The 17800-nt window shown below is 40.5% G+C and overlaps 1 protein-coding gene across 6 annotated transcripts in view; it reads left to right on the top strand.

Moving 5' to 3' along the window:
- LOC148844325 (25.3 kDa vesicle transport protein SEC22-1) overlaps positions 1-16488 on the top strand; it is a 47907-nt gene extending 31419 nt beyond the window's left edge. For all 6 annotated transcript variants that reach the window (XM_088957631.1, XM_088957632.1, XM_088957633.1 and 3 more), the window contains 4 exons: positions 6846-7006; positions 7109-7255; positions 15306-15382; positions 16102-16488. In XM_088957631.1, coding sequence (XP_088813757.1) covers positions 6846-7006; positions 7109-7255; positions 15306-15382; positions 16102-16185 — 469 coding nt within the window. In that variant the 3' untranslated portion in view covers positions 16186-16488. The remainder of the gene's footprint in view (positions 1-6845; positions 7007-7108; positions 7256-15305; positions 15383-16101) is intronic.
- The last annotated feature ends 1312 nt before the right edge of the window (positions 16489-17800 follow it).

The following is a 17800-nucleotide window of genomic DNA, read 5'->3' as shown; positions in this document are numbered from 1 at the left end:
TTCAGTCTGTCCATCAGTTTGCGGGTGATAGCTGGTGGATGGGTGTAGTCGGGTTCTTCGCAATCTGAAGTACTCCTTCCAAAATGAACTTAGGAAGGCAGGGTCATAGTCCGAGACAATGGATCTTGGTGTTCCATGCAGTTTCACCACGTTCCGTATGAAAATGTTGGCCACCATCGCTGCAGTGTAAGGGTGAGGCAAAGCAGAGAAATGTTTATACTTGGTGAGGCGGTCAACCACTACCATGATGACCTCTTTTCCTGTAGAACGAGGGAGTCCTGTGATGAAATCCATGGAGAGGTCTTCCAACATTTGCTCTGGAATCTTGAGGGGTTGTAGAAGGCCCGCGGGTGATTGTGAGGAGTATTTCTGTTGTTGGCAAGTTGGGCATTCTGATACATAGTGCAACACATCCTTGCGCATTCCTACCCAATGGTAGTGGCTGCTAAGTCTTTTTATGGTCCGTAGCACCCCTGAATGTCCTCCCGACGCGGAATCATGAAACAACCTTAGCAGTTCAGTTTTGTGGGTGGAATTTGGAGCAACCACAAACCTACCCTTGAAGAAAAGATCAGGCCCCACAATTTGGTAACCCGGAACCTGAGAAGGGTCACTTTTCCACCTTTCCCTGATGTCTTGCAGCTGTGGATCAGATCTGGCTTCTTGCCATATGGCTTCAAATAAGGGAAAACTAGGCTGAGAGCAGGTTAGTTGGGTCAGCTCTTCTACCCGTGATAAGGCATTAACTACTTTGTTGGCAGGCCCAGGTTTATACTCGATGTGGTAGTCGAATCCCATTAGTTTACTAAGCCAGTTTTGCTGCTCTGGGGTGTGCACCCTTTGTTCTGCTATGTACTTCAAACTTCTTTGGTCTATCTTGATGATAAATTGGCGTCCCAATAGGTATGCACGCCATTTCTGTACTGCCATTACCACGGCCATCATTTCCTTGACATAGGTGGACTGATTTTGGTGGGCTACTGAGAGAGCTTTGCTGAAATAAGCAATGGGTTGCCCCTTCTGCATCAGAACGTCCCCCACTCCGACACCCGATGCATCACACTCTATCTCAAAGGGTTGAGAGAAATCCGGAAGAGTGAGGACTGGCGGGCTAGAAACTGCTGTCTTCAAGTCTTCAAAGGCCCGTTGGGCATCATCAGCCCACCCGAACGAATCCTTCTTTAACAGGCGTGTTAGAGGGGCGGCCATAAGCCCATACCCCTTAATGAAGCGCCTATAATAACCGGTAAGCCCAAGAAAACCCCTGAGAGCCTTTACAGTGGTGGGCTTGGGCCAATTTTGGATGGCACCTCTTTTCTAGGTCTGCCATGACCTGGCCTGCAGCAACCACATGGCCTAAGTACCGAATCTGTCTTTGTCCAAAGGAGCACTTTGCCAATTTGGCATGCAACTGGTGCTCTCTCAGAATTGTGAGGGTAAGTTTAAGATGTTTCATATGGGTGCCCCAATCCTTGCTGTAAACCAAGATGTCATCGAAAAATACCAGAATAAATTGCTTAAGAAAGGCCTGAAGATGTCATTCATGAGGGCCTGAAAGGTGGAGGGAGCGTTGGTAAGACCAAATGGCATAACCAGAAACTCATAATGGCCATTGTGGGTCCTAAAGGCTATCTTGTGGATATCAGCCTGGTGAACCCGGATCTGATGATGATGATACCCGGACCGCAGGTCCAGTTTGGAGAACACTTGTGCTTCCCCTAACTCGTCCAGCGGTTCGTCAATGAGAGGTATTGGGAACTTGTCCTTCACTGTAATCTGATTCAGGGCCCGGTAATCTACGCAAAACCGCCAACTACCATCCTTTTTCTTCACTAGGAGTATGGGGGATGAAAACGGGCTGGTGCTGGTCTATATATGCCCCTTGTCCAGTAGCTCTTTTACTGCCTTCTCAATTTCCAGCTTTTGGAAATAAGGGTATCTATATGGCCTCACATTGGCTGGTTTGGATTCGGGTAAGAGGGTTATCTGATGGTCATGGGCCCGGGGTGGAGGTAACTGGTTTGGTTCCTTGAATATGTCACCAAATTGATCGAGGATCGATCTTAGGCTCTAGTGTTGGGCTTCAGTAGGTTGGTCACAGTCTTGATTGTTTAAAATCGGAACTGTGGGTCGAATGCCTAAATGCATAAACAAGGGCTGTCCAGTATCCTTGGAGGCCCGTATTATAGAGGATAAGGTATCACCTCGGGGACTAGGGGGCCGCACCCCTTGCAAATGGCAGGTCTGTCCATTTTGGCAAAAATCCATTGTCATTCTGGCCCAATCACACAGTGCAGGACCTAGGCCACGTAATCAATGGATTCCCAAAATAATATCAGCCCCCGAGAATTCCAATGGGTGGAGATCTACCGCGAAATTATGGCCCTGTACGAGGATCCTTTCTTTCTTACATACACCATCACATAACATCTGATTCCCATTAGCCACATGGATTGAAAAGAGAGGAGTGGGGTGTATAGTCATACCTAGTTGCTTTGCCAAACGGCAAGTGATGAAATTCAAAGTAGAGCCACTGTCAATCAAAACCATCACAGATCGGCCACCCAATCTTCCTTCTACTCGCATGGACTGAAGAGGGTTGAGGCCCATGAGAGCGTGTAGAGAGATCTCGGCTCCAATCGGTTCTGGTTCGCCTGATATCAGCTCACAGTCTTCGAGGTGCTCTGGTTCTGTCCCCTCCGGTTCTCCCTCCGTTTGAAGGAGAAATACTCGCTGGACCCGGCACTTATGGCCCGGCCCAAACTTATCATCACAGTTGTAACAGAGGCCCTTCTCGCGTCGGGCCTGCATCTCAGCCCACGAGAGGCGCTTGAAAGGCACAGTGAGCTTGGGCAAAATGGGCTTCTGAGGATCCCCAACTTGTTTTTGGGGTTGCTGTTCGGCCCGCTAGAGAACCCTCACATTCGGATAGGATGGCTTGCTAGTACTGCGCATGCTATCAATTTTCTCTTCTTGCAAGCGAGCCATGCCCACCGCCGCCATGACTGTCGCTGGTCGAAGAGCTCTCACTTCCAGGTGGATGTCTTCTCTGAGACCTCCCACAAAACACCCAACCAAGGCCTTCTCCGGCCATCCGTGTACTCTGGTCGTCATTCTTTCGAACTCGAGCTGGTAGTCTGCTACTGTCCCTGTCTGTTTTAATCGAGTGAGGAGTTCGTCATAATCCACGAACGCCGTTGGCCCAAAACGGATGCACAAAGCTTTCGTGAACTCTGCCCAAGCTACCTGAGGATGGGTTTGTCGATACCACTGAAGCCAGAGAATAGCGTCTCCTTCAAGGTGAATGGAGGCGATGGCGACACGCTGGTGTGCAGGGGTTTCATGGTACTCGAAGTATCTCTCTGCTCTGAATATCCAAGGAATGGGATCTCCACCGGAATAGTTGGGAAATTTGATTTTAGTAACCTTTCCGACGGGGTAACCCCCAGTTCCCTGGCTTTCGGAAACAGAGGCGTCGGCCCTTGTTGGCTGACTGGTCTCGCCGGACTGTTGTTGGGAGGCGAGGTTAGAGATGACCACCTTGAGATCCCTGAGTTCGTTCAGTACTTGGTGGAACCCAATCTCAAGTTGGTTGACTCTGTCTTCCATGGTAGAGGATCTTGTCTGCGGCATAGCTGATCTACAACCTTGCTCTAATACCAATTTGGTGAGATACCGCTCACCTCGGAAGCCCCTTCGAGGGTGGCTTAACCTCCTGAAACAGAAAATGGAGAGGAAGAAGAGAAGGAAAGGTAGGAAAAGAGGGATTCAGCGAAAGAGAAAAACAGGGGATATTCACTCATTCCTTCTTTAAAAGAGTATGGCCTTATATATCTGGCCTACAGGTGTAATCATAGAGGGAATATCCTCTGATTGGCAGAATAACCAACTGATAACAAACTCTGGGAAATATCATGGAGGGAATATCTTCTGTCGACAGAATCACCCTCTCTGTGTGTAACTAATTCTGAGGCTCTGTCGCCTGTCCTTTCTGCTTCCTTGAGTACTGCTGATGGGTAGTGGCCTGCTCCACTCCCTTTGTTGGGTTAGGGGAAGGTATTTGGGTCCCAACAGAGGAGCTATCCAGGATTTGTGTACCATTCATGATTCATGGAAGTTCCTTGAGAAGAGGATATGATGGGGGCCAAGATCTCCTTGGGCTGCAGCTTATTGATGGTTTTTACAAGTCTGATTAGTTTATGATCCTTAATCTTTTTTCTATCTTTTTCCTTGATCAATAACCATGCATTTGTATTGATCTCGAAGATTGATATAGAGAAGACAGTACAAAGAAACAGCATCAGCTGACTTTACAGATTTTAGTTCAATACCTAAACTTGATGACCACACAAAAGACTGCTCTTGTTAACCCCCATTCTTGCAAGTCCATCTGCTATTGTATTTTCTGATCGTGGTATCCAACAATCCATCTGAATGAGCATTTCAGATTCTGAATACCAGGCCTTTAGCTTCTGTTGTTTTCTGCCTCAACAACCAAGGACCTTTTTCATTTTCCAGCCAGCTACTGATTACCTTGTAGTCACCTTCCACAATCAGGTTGGCCCATCCCAAGGAATATAACCCCAGTTATAGTTCTTGGATGAGAGCTGGAATCTCCTCTCTTAAGGATTTCTTTTCCCCCAGTGGGCCCATGAAGCTCATCTTAACGGTGCCATGGTGGTCTCTAATTATACCCCCTATACCTGACTGTGCCATGCTGCCAAGACATAGCTCCTTGCTTTGATTGGTTGTTCTGAAGGGGGTGTAGGCAGGGGTGATCATGGGCTGGGCCCGTACCAGTCTTAGCACCTATGATGATGGGTATAGCTCAGGCCTGGCCTGCACCATAGTTGTCAAGGTGATGCCTAGGGGACAAGGTGCCCTTGGAGGCTCACCTCGCATAATCACCAAGCAGTTTTGTACATTGTATTATAAAATATTTTCATATTCTTATTTTTTTTAAATTAAAATATTCATTTTGTGTGTTCATATACTAATTTCTTTTTATTATTTTCTTTTTTGTTAGTGTTTAATCAACACATTATATTTTATTATGAAAATTATGGATAGTTATTAAAGAAATATGGTTGTGGAACCTAGGAAACTACCCTAGGATAATGTTTTTCACTTAAAAAAATCCATCATGTAGGTGACTAGACGACAAGGCAGCCCCCCTGTCACTTAGCCATGCCTTGGTGCCTTGAAAACTATGGCCTGCACCTTCAGCCTGACATATAAGTATTTGTTGGGTTTATGGCCTACAAACATTAAGGGTACGTTTGGTTCTTTGATTGATTCCAATTCTGGCTCCAAATGAACCAAACAGAAATGTGGGAAGAACTAAAGGAAAACCCCAATCTGATGGGAAAATGAGAGTTTATAATAGGAAAAGAATGTATAGAACAAAACCGTTGACAGAGTCTGTATTTGAAAGGATTCAAGATGGTGATATTTCCTCTGATGAGGAGAGAAGTCTAAGCGAGGAGGATGAGAAAGAAGTTTGTTTAGATGAGACTCATCAAATTGACAAATCTATTGACATGACTAAGGTTGTAGACAAGGCTGTGGAAGTAAGTAAAGCTCTAGGCTTACTTGTCTTGGGAGGTGAGTCATTTACAAGGAAAATGTTCCAAGATTTGGAAGAACGCTACGTGATGCCTGAAAGGAGAATACTGGAGATTTTCAAGTGCCTATGCCGCCAACAAGACAATATTGGATTGGACCAATCCCATCCAAATATTTATTAGATTGGATTGGACCTGGTCCATCCATAATAAATTTATATTGGATTGGGTTGGATTAAACCAATATCTGGTCCATTGAAATAAGATAAGAATATAGGTATCAATGAACCGGGTTTGGATTGAAACCAATTTGAATCGAAATGAATTTGAACAGATTGGACGGTCCAAACATTGAATTGGACCGGTCCAAAATATTCATTGGATTGGATTGGACCTGGTCCATTTATAATGGATTCACATTGGACTGGATCGGATTGGACCAAATCCAGTCCAATTGACACCCCTATAAATAGGGCCTCAAGACAATTAATTGCTTTCCAGCCCTGAGATGCAATCAAATTTTATACAATCTTGCCTAGGCTGGAGGTAAGATTGATTTAAGCATAGATTTCTATATAAATCAACAATGACTGTTCTTACCTCATTTTCTTATGCAATGAGATGACCATTGATTTGTTGCTTTGCGATAGTGTTGGAATGTTGCTTAGCAGGATGAGTGATGAAAGAAATTTGTGTTTTTATTCTAACCATAGGATCTTGGATTTCTGCCTCCAAGAAACTTCCTCCATGTGAGCTAAGCACCTATTTTCATCCTTTACCATTACTCTTGTTGCTCTACCAGCCTTCCTGATTGGGGCGTGCCTCTCTCATGTGATCCATATCTTTTATTTTAGCTAACATCCTCCACTTTTTTCTGCTATTGTTCCTCATTGATTTTTACTCCACCTTTTTAATTGTGCTATCCTTGTCATAAAAGATTATTTTTGCCATTGCCTGATGCAAGAACTTTGCACTAATAACCATGTTATTGAATTGATATATAAATCTATATCTGTTCTGACCTATTTTGCTCCAGTAGGTATCTCAAACTGTAATAAAGACATGCATTTTTACAAAGTCTTGTATATACATGTATGATCATAGTTTCATGCATGCACCAACATCTGTTTAAGATGCCTTATTTTAATAAATGGATTTTCTTGAACTATATGGGTTGAATTTATGGTTGCATGGATAGCATAACCTGCCATTATTGGACATAATATGCTTCCTTTCTGAGTCCATTCCATCTTCTGAATTTACCTTGACCAAAGTTGACAGCTATATCATTGAAGGTCGTGTATGTTATTTGACGATGTGTGATCGTGCTTATCCAAAAAAACTTGCTTTTCAATACCTAGAAGATCTAAAAAATGAATTTGAGAGAGTCAATGGGAATCAAATTGAAACTGCTGCGAGACCTTATGCCTTCATTAAATTTGGTATGGCTTCTATCAATTTTGTCACATGCTTTTTCCCCATCAAAGTTTCATTGGTGCCATATTAATCTCTAGATTTCTCTGTCTTCTATTTCTTTTTGAAAGATACATTCATACAGAAAACCAAGAAATTGTATTTGGATACCCGCACTCAGAGGAACCTGGCTAAGTTGAATGATGAACTTTATGAAGTCCACCAAATAATGACTCGCAATGTACAAGAAGTCCTTGGTGTTGGTGAAAAGTTGGATCGTAAGCTCCCTCTAATCTTCTTTCTTTGACTCGAATAGTTTGATTTAGTTCTTTTTTTTGTGGAAAGTAATTTTGTATTGAAAAGAGGTTTAAGTTTACAAATCGTTCTTATCATAGAATTTCATTCATGGATTCTGTGTCAGAGATGCATGGGAACAAATATTGAACAGTGGAACTTCTGCATCTTGTCTTCATTTTTTGTCTGATATAACAGCATTGTCAAAGCATCAATTAGTAAATTGACTGGTCAATCTAGGGTTCATACTGACTGCTTCACTAACTAGTTGGTCAATAGACTCAATCCTAATAATGTGGTCACCTGGGACGACCAAGCTTCAACTAGGTAACTAGGCCAACTAGTTGACTGATGTCTAGTCGATCTAGTCAAAAGTGAGGTTACTTAAAAACTTATATTTGTTTGGGTTTATCTGTAATTATTTAAATAGTATTATATATGTGTTTATTTTTTTGTGATAGATAAAATTCAATTGATTTCATTAGAAGCAAATGATAAAATGTTCGTTACAAGCAACCCAAAATAAGGCGTGAGGTGCAGCCTCACTCATTGGTTCAAAAGCATCATAAATGTACAATTGAGCCCAGTACAACTGTTCCCTAGTTACCCCTTGTTTAGCTAGAGAATCAGCAAAAGCATTTGCCTCCCTCCCCACCCACTGTATAGTTGCCTCCATCTGCTGAGTTAACCATTTGAATTTCTTCAATTCATTTCTGTAAGCCTAGATCACTGAATCTGGGTTTTTTTAGCCAGCCCACCACCACCTTGGAGTCCCCTTCTATCACCAAAATTTCCAATCCTATCTCTCTTGCAATCTGTACACCTTGTATGGCTGCGTACAATTCTGCCTTTAAAGAGACTCCATTCCCCACCGGTCCTGGGAAGAGTGCTCTTAATTTCAGAAATCCTTCAATGGGAGGAGCCCAAACCAACCTTGCCTTAACCTTCTGCATTGAGCTAGAAGCCACTAATGGCCAATTCCTCCAAATATCATCAAATGTGAAATTTTTGAATAGTTCCACCGTTTGTAGCCAGTGTATAACCCTAGTCATTACACACTCCGCAATTTGTCATTTACTCCTTTCTTTCTCTTGGAAAATTCTAGCATTTCTTTCTTCCCACAAGATCCACGCCATTGCTGCTCTAGTGTACCTCCATGTTACTCTTCCTCTCTTCTTCGGTAACACAAAGGTAGGTGGGTCAAATAGCATTTTTATCTCCATTGGCATTTCCACCTGCACCCAAACAAAGAGAAAAACAAATCCCATATATCTGTAGCAAATGAATAGGAAATTAGTAAATGGTAACATGTAACAAGATTCACCATCAGATTTGCATAGAGTGCACCAATTCGGGGAAATACGCAGAAAAGGCCTCTTCTTTTGCAAATAATCTAGAGTATTAATTTTCCCAAGAGCCACTTCCCAACAGAAGGCCTGAATTTTAGGGGGAATCAACGGAAACCACACTTCTTTCCAAGGAAAGGACAAAGAGGAGAGGACTGACAAAGAGCTTTAAAAAAGGAGGCACAAGAAAAAGAACCTTTAGAACTTGGGAACCAAATTCTTCTCTCTGAACAAGAAAGCTCTAAGCAAACACCATCAAGGAGAAGGAGAAGCTCTGACAGACAAGTTGCTTCCTCATCCCTCAAACCCCTACGAAGGAAAAACCTCCTTTAAAAGGTCGGTCACCAAACCAAGTGTCTTCCCAAAAACGAATTAAATTCCCTGGGCCAACAACATACCTGATGTACCTGAGAAACTGAGGGAGGAGGCTATGAATTGCTTTCCAAGGTGCTGCAAGGTAGCCCTATGCGATACACCAGCGTCCCAGCCATTCTCCAATCTACCATGTATACTTGCCACTATTTCAACCCACAAATTTTCTCTCTCAAGAGGCCATTTCCATAACCATTTCCCTAACAAAGTTGTATTCTTCGTCCTTACATTCCCTAGACCTAAACCACCTTCTACCTTTCTTTTACACACAACCTCCCATTTTATTAAATGGTCCTTTCTAGTCTCTCTCGGCTCTCAAGGGAAATCCCTTACAATTTTTTTCTAATTTCTTTTCTTCTCTTCGTGGAATCCTAAAGACAGAGAGAAAGTAAATGGGTAGGTTAGCCATAGTAGATTTTATCAGCATGATCCTACCTCCCAAAGAGATATAACTCCTTTTCCAAGCAGCCAATCTCTTTTTACATCTTTCTATAACTGGGTTCCAAAACCTACTTTCCTTCGGGTTTGCACCTAGGGGAAGCCCTAGGTAGGTTAGAGGCCACGAGGTGATATGGCATTCTAAGCAATCTGCTATCCTATGTAGGACCATCCCCTCCATATTAATCCCTGCTATGCAACTCTTGTCCAAATTGATTTTCATATTTGACACTTTTCCAAACTCCTTGATTAGATTTTTCAATCTCTCGACTTTCCTAATGTCTCCTCCTTCACAAAAAATAATGATATCATCTGCAAATTGGAGATGAGTAAATGGGACATTGTCTCTACCCACTCTCCAACCCCTAAATTCATCTTCTCTATTTGCCTTAGAGATAATTCTACTGAAGACATCTGCCACTAAAGTAAAAAGGAAGGGTGATAGGGGATCATCTTGCCTTAATCCTCTGCAAGTTGGGAAGAAGTCTTTTACCACTCCATTAACAAGGACAGAAAAATGACAAGATCGTACACACCCAAGCATCCAATTGCACCATCTCTCCCCAAACCCCCGTTGATATAGAACTTTCAAAAAAACCCCAATCCACCATATTGTAAGCCTTTTCTAAGTCCAATTTGCACACAAAACCTTCCTTCCTAGATCTCTTTATATCCTCTATTATTAGAATTTGATCAACTATTTGTCTCCCTTGAACAAAAGCTCCTTGATACTAACTAATGAGGGAAGGGAGAATTACTTTGATCCTCAATTATAGGACTTCAGCAATTATCTTATAAACACTAGTCACTAGACTAATGGGTCGGAAATCCTTTGGATGGCTAGCATCACCTTTCTTTGGGATCAAGGCCAAGAAAGTTGCATTAACTCCAGGGATAACAATATGTGTATTTGAGAATTCCCTAAAGACTTTCAGTAAATCATTTTTCAACACTTTCCAACAATCCTGATAGAAAGCCATTGTGAATCCATTTGGGCCTGGTGCTTTAGACCTATTCATGGAGAGCATTGCCTTTCTTATCTCTTCTTCCTCAAAACCTCTTTCTAGCCAATTTGCTGCCTCCTCATCTAGTAAAGGCCATTCCAAACCTTCTAAGCTCAACCTATCCTCCAAAGGTCTCCTGTAAAGGGATTTAAAGTGGTCCACAAAGACTAGCAATTTCATCTTGATTTGAGATCAGCTCTCCATTGATTTCCAACCTAGCCACAAAGTTTTTGCGCCTTCTTCCATTGGCGATCGCATGAAAGAATTGTGTATTCCCATCCCCTTCCTTTATCCATTTTTGCCTTGACTTTTGTCTCCAAGATATTTCCTCTCTCTTGAAGACTTCTTCCAATTCTTTTTTTGATTTTCATCTTAAATCCCTCTCATCTGCACTGAGATTTCTCTCATTTTCCACATTGTCCAACTCTTCAATCTGGGAAATTAGAGTCAGTTTCCTTTCTTCTAACCTTCCAAAATGATCCCTATTCCACTCCTTTATTTGATTCCTTCCCACCTTATTCTTCTTAGTTCCTCCTTATTTGATTCCTTCCCATCTTAATCTTTGCAATTTCTTATGGAATTTGATTCCTTCCCACCTTATTCTTCTTAGTTCCTCCTTCCACCAATCCTCCACTTTCCAAATAAAATCCGGATGCGTCAACTACATGTTTTCAAATTTGAAAGGAGCAGGGCCATGTAAGAAGATTTTTGTTCCTAATCTAATGGGATGGTGATCTGAAGTGACTCTAGGCAAGGCCCTAGAAACCAAACCTTCCCATTGATTTTCCCATCCTCTATTGAACAGAAATCTATCCAGCTTTGAGCATAGTGGGTTTTCCTGAAAATTGGACCAAGTGAAATTGGAATGCAACATGGAGATCTCCTTCAATTCACACAAGTCTATGAATTCATTAAATTTACTTGTACTAGTGGTGATAGACTGATTGTGATTAGAAGTTTCATTGGAAAATCTTACCACATTGAAGTCCCCTCCCAACACTAAGCACCTTCCCACAAACCCCAAATTGCATACAGTTCCTCCCACATATAACTTCTCTCTCTATAAGTATTTGGTCCATCCATAGACATTAGTTAACACCCAATTGAATCCATCCTCCACACTTGAATTTTACTGATATAGTATACCTACCTATCAATTCTTCCATTTCTTCATGCACTTCATCCTTCCACAAAATCACTATACCCCCTGAAGCCCCCCAAGATGGAGCCTCAACCCATCTTATTCCTCTCGCTCTCTACAAACTACTGATCAGCCTTCGATCCAATTCTATTAATTTGGTCTCTTGCAGCATTACCACATCAGGATCATCTCTATTTATTAGGTCTTTTATCACACTCCTTTTCCTTGCACTCCCCAAACCTCTTACATTCCAACTAATTAATTTCATGTTTTCACTTTTTTAATTTGAACCTCCTTTTATTTTCCTCCCTACTTTTATTGCTTCCGTCTATCTCCTCTCCCACTAAATTCGATATCACCCTCTACATCAAGGATCAGCCTTTCCACTTCTGTCTTTTTCTTTTTCCTCTTTTTGTTTTTTTTTCTGCACTCTTTCCAGAAAGCTTCTTTATCTTCTGTATTCTCCTCAAGGTTGGGTCACCCTTTTCTTGCACACCCTCCTGACTTGTCTCTTCCTTTTTTTTCCAATCCTCAAGAAGCTCACTAATTAAACCCCAAATCCTTTCCACTTCCTCTTTCCTCCCCCTTCTATCTTCTACCTCTCCCTCTCCTAATCTCAGTCCTATCTCCACCCTCTCTCCTTAACCAATCAGGCTGGTTAGCTGGTGTACCTGTTTCAGGCAGAGCACACAAATCAGTAGCCAAAGCTGAAAGGACACACTTACTAGGAGGCATTACACGAGGATCGAAGACAAATGTGGTTGGGAAATCCTGTTTGGAGCAGAGAAAATCAGAATCAGCCCCTGAAATTTGCCTGTGTTGAGTGGGAGTGGGATCATTAACAATTCTGGTTGCGCCTAGAACCTTTTCGAGTGCACCCCTCTCTATTGCCTCCATACTCATCTTCAAAGTTTCCTCTTGCCTCACTTCCTGTGCATCCTGTTCTTGCTGGAACACAGGTGGTAGTCTCTCTAATTCAGGGGAAGGTGTCATCTGCTCGCCCAAATTCCTTTGTTTCTTTTGTATTGGTCGACTTTTCCTTTTCTTCTCCCAAAAACAGTTCTTCAGTGTTGAAACTCTCTGCTTCGTTCATATCAATCCGCACTGTTTGATCTATACTGCCCAAGCTTGAGTATTCACTCAAGTCTGACTCGTCCTCGCTGGAACTCTCTTCAAATTCTGAATCTGGTTCCTGCATCTTCACCTCACCTTTACCACCGCATCTATTAAATTTTGGGTTTCGCTTTTCAGGGGAAACCAGAGTTTTCCCTTTACTCTGTACCCAGATCATTGCCGAACTCTGTCTCTGGTATTTTTGGTTTCCTTTTGTCACTGACTTGATCGAAGAGGGAGAAGATGAACCAATATTATCGTCCATCAAAGGGCTTTCCTTCTGACTCACGTGCCCTTTTAAGTTGTCATGTGCTTCTGCCCTTTGAGGCCCAACAACTGGGCTCAAATTAAGTTCTAAGTCACCCAGCCTCTGTTTCACCAGCCCAGGCCCATCTTTCTTATTGCCCATCACGTGATAACTTAAAGTTCCACGTGATGGGTTAATAGCCTTTGACCCGGGTCAGTTCTGTTCAAATCTGAACCACCAGCTGGCTGACCCACCCCTTCTTTTAATATTTGAAATTGGGACTGATTCACACGTCTAGGTCCACTGATCAGCACCTCAACACAAGACCAGCCCTGTGTCTCATCCCTTTCTTTCCTTGCCTTATAAGCTTCCTCTTTTAATTCACCTTTTCCTCTCCCCAGATTTTGCTTTGCCATTTCAGTGTAATATCCTTTCTCCTTTCCTGCATCCACTTGACTTCTTCCATGTAGCCATTCTTCTTCTACTTTCTCATCTTCTTCCCTTCTTTCCTCCCTCCAAAGCTCAGCTTCAATGGCTAGCCAGGCTGAATAAAAGATTCCATCAACCAGTACCTTTACTGAACGTGGGATATCTTTCAAGTTTACATTACTCAAACATACTGCAACTGAGTGGAGGTCTTTAACAAAAAAACCCTCTAACCTTGCTTTACACAGAGTAGCTATTGAGACAAAGACATCTGAAATCCAAAGGTGAAACAGTAGCCCCAACATTCGAACAATTGCTTTGTCCCTTGCGTGCAGATCCTTAGAGTTAGAATGAGGAGTCCATTTTGAGACAGTCACAGAGGCTGACTCCAATTGACAACACATAGCCTGGAGTTCCATTTTCTCTTCTACGAACTCTAGAAGGGCCTTACACTTTTCAAAGGGGGTTAAAATAATCATACTGTTTAACTTCAGCTTCTTTAGTAACTCTTCAGCAATTCTCTTCCAGTCCTTCGGTGGGGCTGTTAAGGTAACAATAAATTTCTTCTCCCAGTCATTCTTGTGCATGTTGCAAACCATTCTACAGTCCTTTGCTGCTTGAGCCATGAGCTGCATTTCTGTTATCTCTACTGGCAGTTCCTTCTGTTCCCTCACTGTAGAGTCTACATAAACTCTTCTCCCAGTCATTCTTGTGCATGTTGCAAACCATTCTACAGTCCTTTGCTGCTTGAGCCATGAGCTGCATTTCTGTTATCTCTACTGGCAGTTCCTTCTGTACCCTCACTGTAGAGTCTACATAAACCCCGTGTTTCTCCTACCAGCTCCTTTCTACTTTCTTCTCTAGCTTTGTCCCATGTAATGAAGTCCTTCAAAATCCCTGAAACTTCTTCCCAGCCTTTCCACTTCTTAGCTTCAGGGAAGCAGACCATCTGCTTTTTTCCTTCCCCAAAGAATTCCATAAGCACCACGTACCTTCCTTTAGGATTCTCCGTTCTTTCTGCTATATACCTCCTGCCATTAATCTCAATTGAATATTTGTATTCAGACTTCCTACTCACCTGAACAGCATCTTCGATGAAAGTCTGAAACCACACCAATGCTTCTTCCCCTACGAGCAACACCATGGGCATATTAATTTCTCTGATTTTTAAAGCTTTCTTCCCTTTCACCCTGTAACTTTCAAATAGGAACTGCTTTTCCCCCTGTAACCTCCCTTCCTCCGTGGTCTCTCTCACAATCCCAAGTTTTGACGACAGATTAAATGTCATTATTTCTATATATGCTTTTATTTTGTACATTTATGTTAGTTGCTTGAAGCATTTATTATGATATGTGGTTGGTTGGTGGTATTTAAATTATCATTATTCTTCGCTATAAACTTGTTTCAAAAATGAAATAAAATATTTGGGTTCAGCTTTTCCCCCTGTAAGACACTCCCCTTGCCCCTCCTAAATCTGCTCCTTTTGACTGAATTAACATTTATCACTCGGTAGGGAAAACTCCTCAAATAATGAATTTCTTTTTTTCTGGTTAAGAATTATGAGCCTCTAGGCATGGTCTGCTGGACATACTTGTCCTGTCATCTTCTTGGGTTCTGTAGTAGTTAAATTAGTTTTAAATTTTTAGTTAATTAAGACAAGAAGTTGATTTAATTTCCAATTTACAGTATCTAAGATGAAAGAAGTTGATTTTTCTTTCAAAAAAATATTAATTATGATCAAATTTGCTCTTTTTGTCATGTCATTATATTTCCTTGAGCTGGTATTTTCTAGATTTGGTGTCAAAAAAATACAGTTAACCTTTATTTAGAGATTCATTTTGTTTCATGGATTTTACCCTGTGGCTTAAGTATTCATGTTATTTTAATATCTGGTCAATTTTAAGGCATAGCTCAATACTAATTACTGTTGTGGTTTCAATTTTGTAGAGGTCAGTCAAATGTCTAGCAGGTTGACCTCAGAATCTCGTATATATGCTGATAAGGCTAGAGACTTAAATAGACAGGTCAGTTTCTCTGATGACTTGTCAGCTTTATTTGATGATAGATATGCTAGAGCGGTAAAAATCCTCACTTTAACTAGTCCTTTGTGTGAACTTTACCACACTTCTTTTCTCTCTGTGATGATGTGTTTCTAAATATTTGCCATTGAAAATGGAGTTGCTAGTTTGTTGGCCAAACAGTGTCCTTAAATGAACTCATGCATTATTATGAATTACGTTTTAATTTAAAAGGTTATTGTTATTTCATCATCCTTGTACTTGGTAACGATGGTGGCCATCATTTTATGGGTTAAGGAGTGGTACAGCTGATGCAATATTTGAACTAGTCATTACATTCTAGCATATGGTTTTTTTAAATGCTGGAATACACTACACATGGAAGTGTCATGCTATGTCAAGAATTAAGCAAGAATACATATTGTTGAGTATATGGATGATGTTTCTGTCTATGCTTTCTTTGACCTTTTTTTCTCATTTTTTCCTGCCTTTTCTGATTTTAAGGCTACTCCCATCGTTACTTCCCTTTTTGGAGTTTGATATACTGGGTATAATTCAGCTCTCAATTTTAAAAAGAAGGAAAGAAAAGAAAAGAAAAAGAAGATAATGATGAGAACATGGGCCATGGCATACCCTTTCCATGTGTTTGCATTGAATGTTAAAAACTGTTTCTTGCAATTTTCTTCAATTCACTTCTTTATGTGATTGTCCACCACTGATTGCAGGCTTTTATTCGTAAGTGGGCCCCTGTAGCCATTGTGTTTGGAGTTGTCTTCCTCCTCTTTTGGGTCAGAAAGAAGATCTGGTGATTCAATCTTTCAAAGGCAGTTCCTGCACAGTTTTGTTGTGTCTATTGCATTCACAAGTTACATGTGTTATCAATGTTATCAAGAACTCCAGAATAGATCTTTTACCTATGGTGAACACTTCCATATCATCTTGTCATCTTGTGCTTTTTATCGATTGTCTGAAAAGTAACAAATTCATGAGTTTGAGAAAAACATTTTATGAGAAACCGAGCTACAAAGAATACTGTGGATGTGGATGTGGATGTGGGCAATTCATTTGATTTTATATCTAAAACAGGGAAGTGGACATTGTTTTAGTATAAACATTCTGGTCTACTTTTACAAGGACCATAGGGTCAGCTATCTAGCCAACCTCTATAATTAAATTCCATTATTGTATGGGTAGATTTCATTGTGAAAAAGACATTACTGAATAATTCATGGTAGTTCTATCAAATGAAAAGATAATTCATAGTTGAGCCAAAGAGTAAACTGTACAGATTATCAATAACATTGATTAAATGAGGGTTAATTGAAATAAATTTTTTCCAAAATGAACTGTACTTGTTGAGCAAAAGGTCCGTCTTTTCTTTAGTGCATATATTTACTCTGGTTCAGTTTTGCTGTTTTGTTAGAATGCATTTATGTTTTGAAAGTGACGGTTTTTACAAATTCCAAGGCATGTTACACTCAAAATGAGAGAAAAGTTTACATCAAAAAATGGACGTAAATTTTGCACTCAAAAGTTGATGAATGTTAAAATGGCATGTTTCAAACTCTGGATTTGTATTTGCACCCATTGCAATTAAAAATCGTTTGACAAAGAAAGTAAATTTATCAATGCAAAACTAAATCAACTTTGTATTTGCATGGACTAGAAGGCACTCTAGTATTTGTATTTGTACTTTATTTGCACTCTTCCCAACTAATGTTGGTCCAATGCATATTTGCACTCTGGTTTAGTTTTGCTGGTGCTTAGTGAAAGTGTATTTATGTCTTGAAAATAACAGCAAATACAGATTTCAAGATATTTTGCATTCAAGATGAGAACAAAGTTTGCATTCAAAGTTAATCACAAATAAACATTACTTTTGTTTGTATCTATCACCTAGGTTCAAAGCATAGGAAATGCTTTGTATATTGGAAAAGCAAATTTAAGAGACGTATCAAGATACATCTTGGATATGCATGGATACGGTTGAAAATTAAGATATGCATGGAAATGCTATAAATACTCCAATAAATCATAAATACACTAATATCACTAAATATAAGACTTAAATGAGCTATTTATACATAAAAGTCACATGTTTTAGTGGGTTTTATGAAAAAATATATTATGATGAACATACGGGAATAGAAACATACTATCTAATAAAGTACTTAATTTAGTTCTAATTTCAAATTTTAAATCTATTATAATTTTTAAATTCAATATGTGAATTCCAATATGAAGAAGTTAAAAGTTAATTTAGAAAATACCTTGATCACTTTCATTATCTTCATGGCTTCATTAAACTGGTGAAAGGTGAGTGTTGAAGTTTAATCTTAACCTAAATAAAACATTATTAAAATTAGATAGTTAGTAAATAGACAAAAATCATAAAAAATTATAAAAAAGTGTCATTATTTGACA

This window comes from Nelumbo lutea, chromosome 8 (genome assembly GCF_056320005.1).
Source record: "Nelumbo lutea isolate HS-2025 chromosome 8, American lotus-T2T, whole genome shotgun sequence".
Lineage (NCBI taxonomy): Eukaryota > Viridiplantae > Streptophyta > Magnoliopsida > Proteales > Nelumbonaceae > Nelumbo > Nelumbo lutea.
Note: the sequence above shows the minus strand (reverse complement) of the source record. Positions and strands in the feature narration are given on the sequence as shown.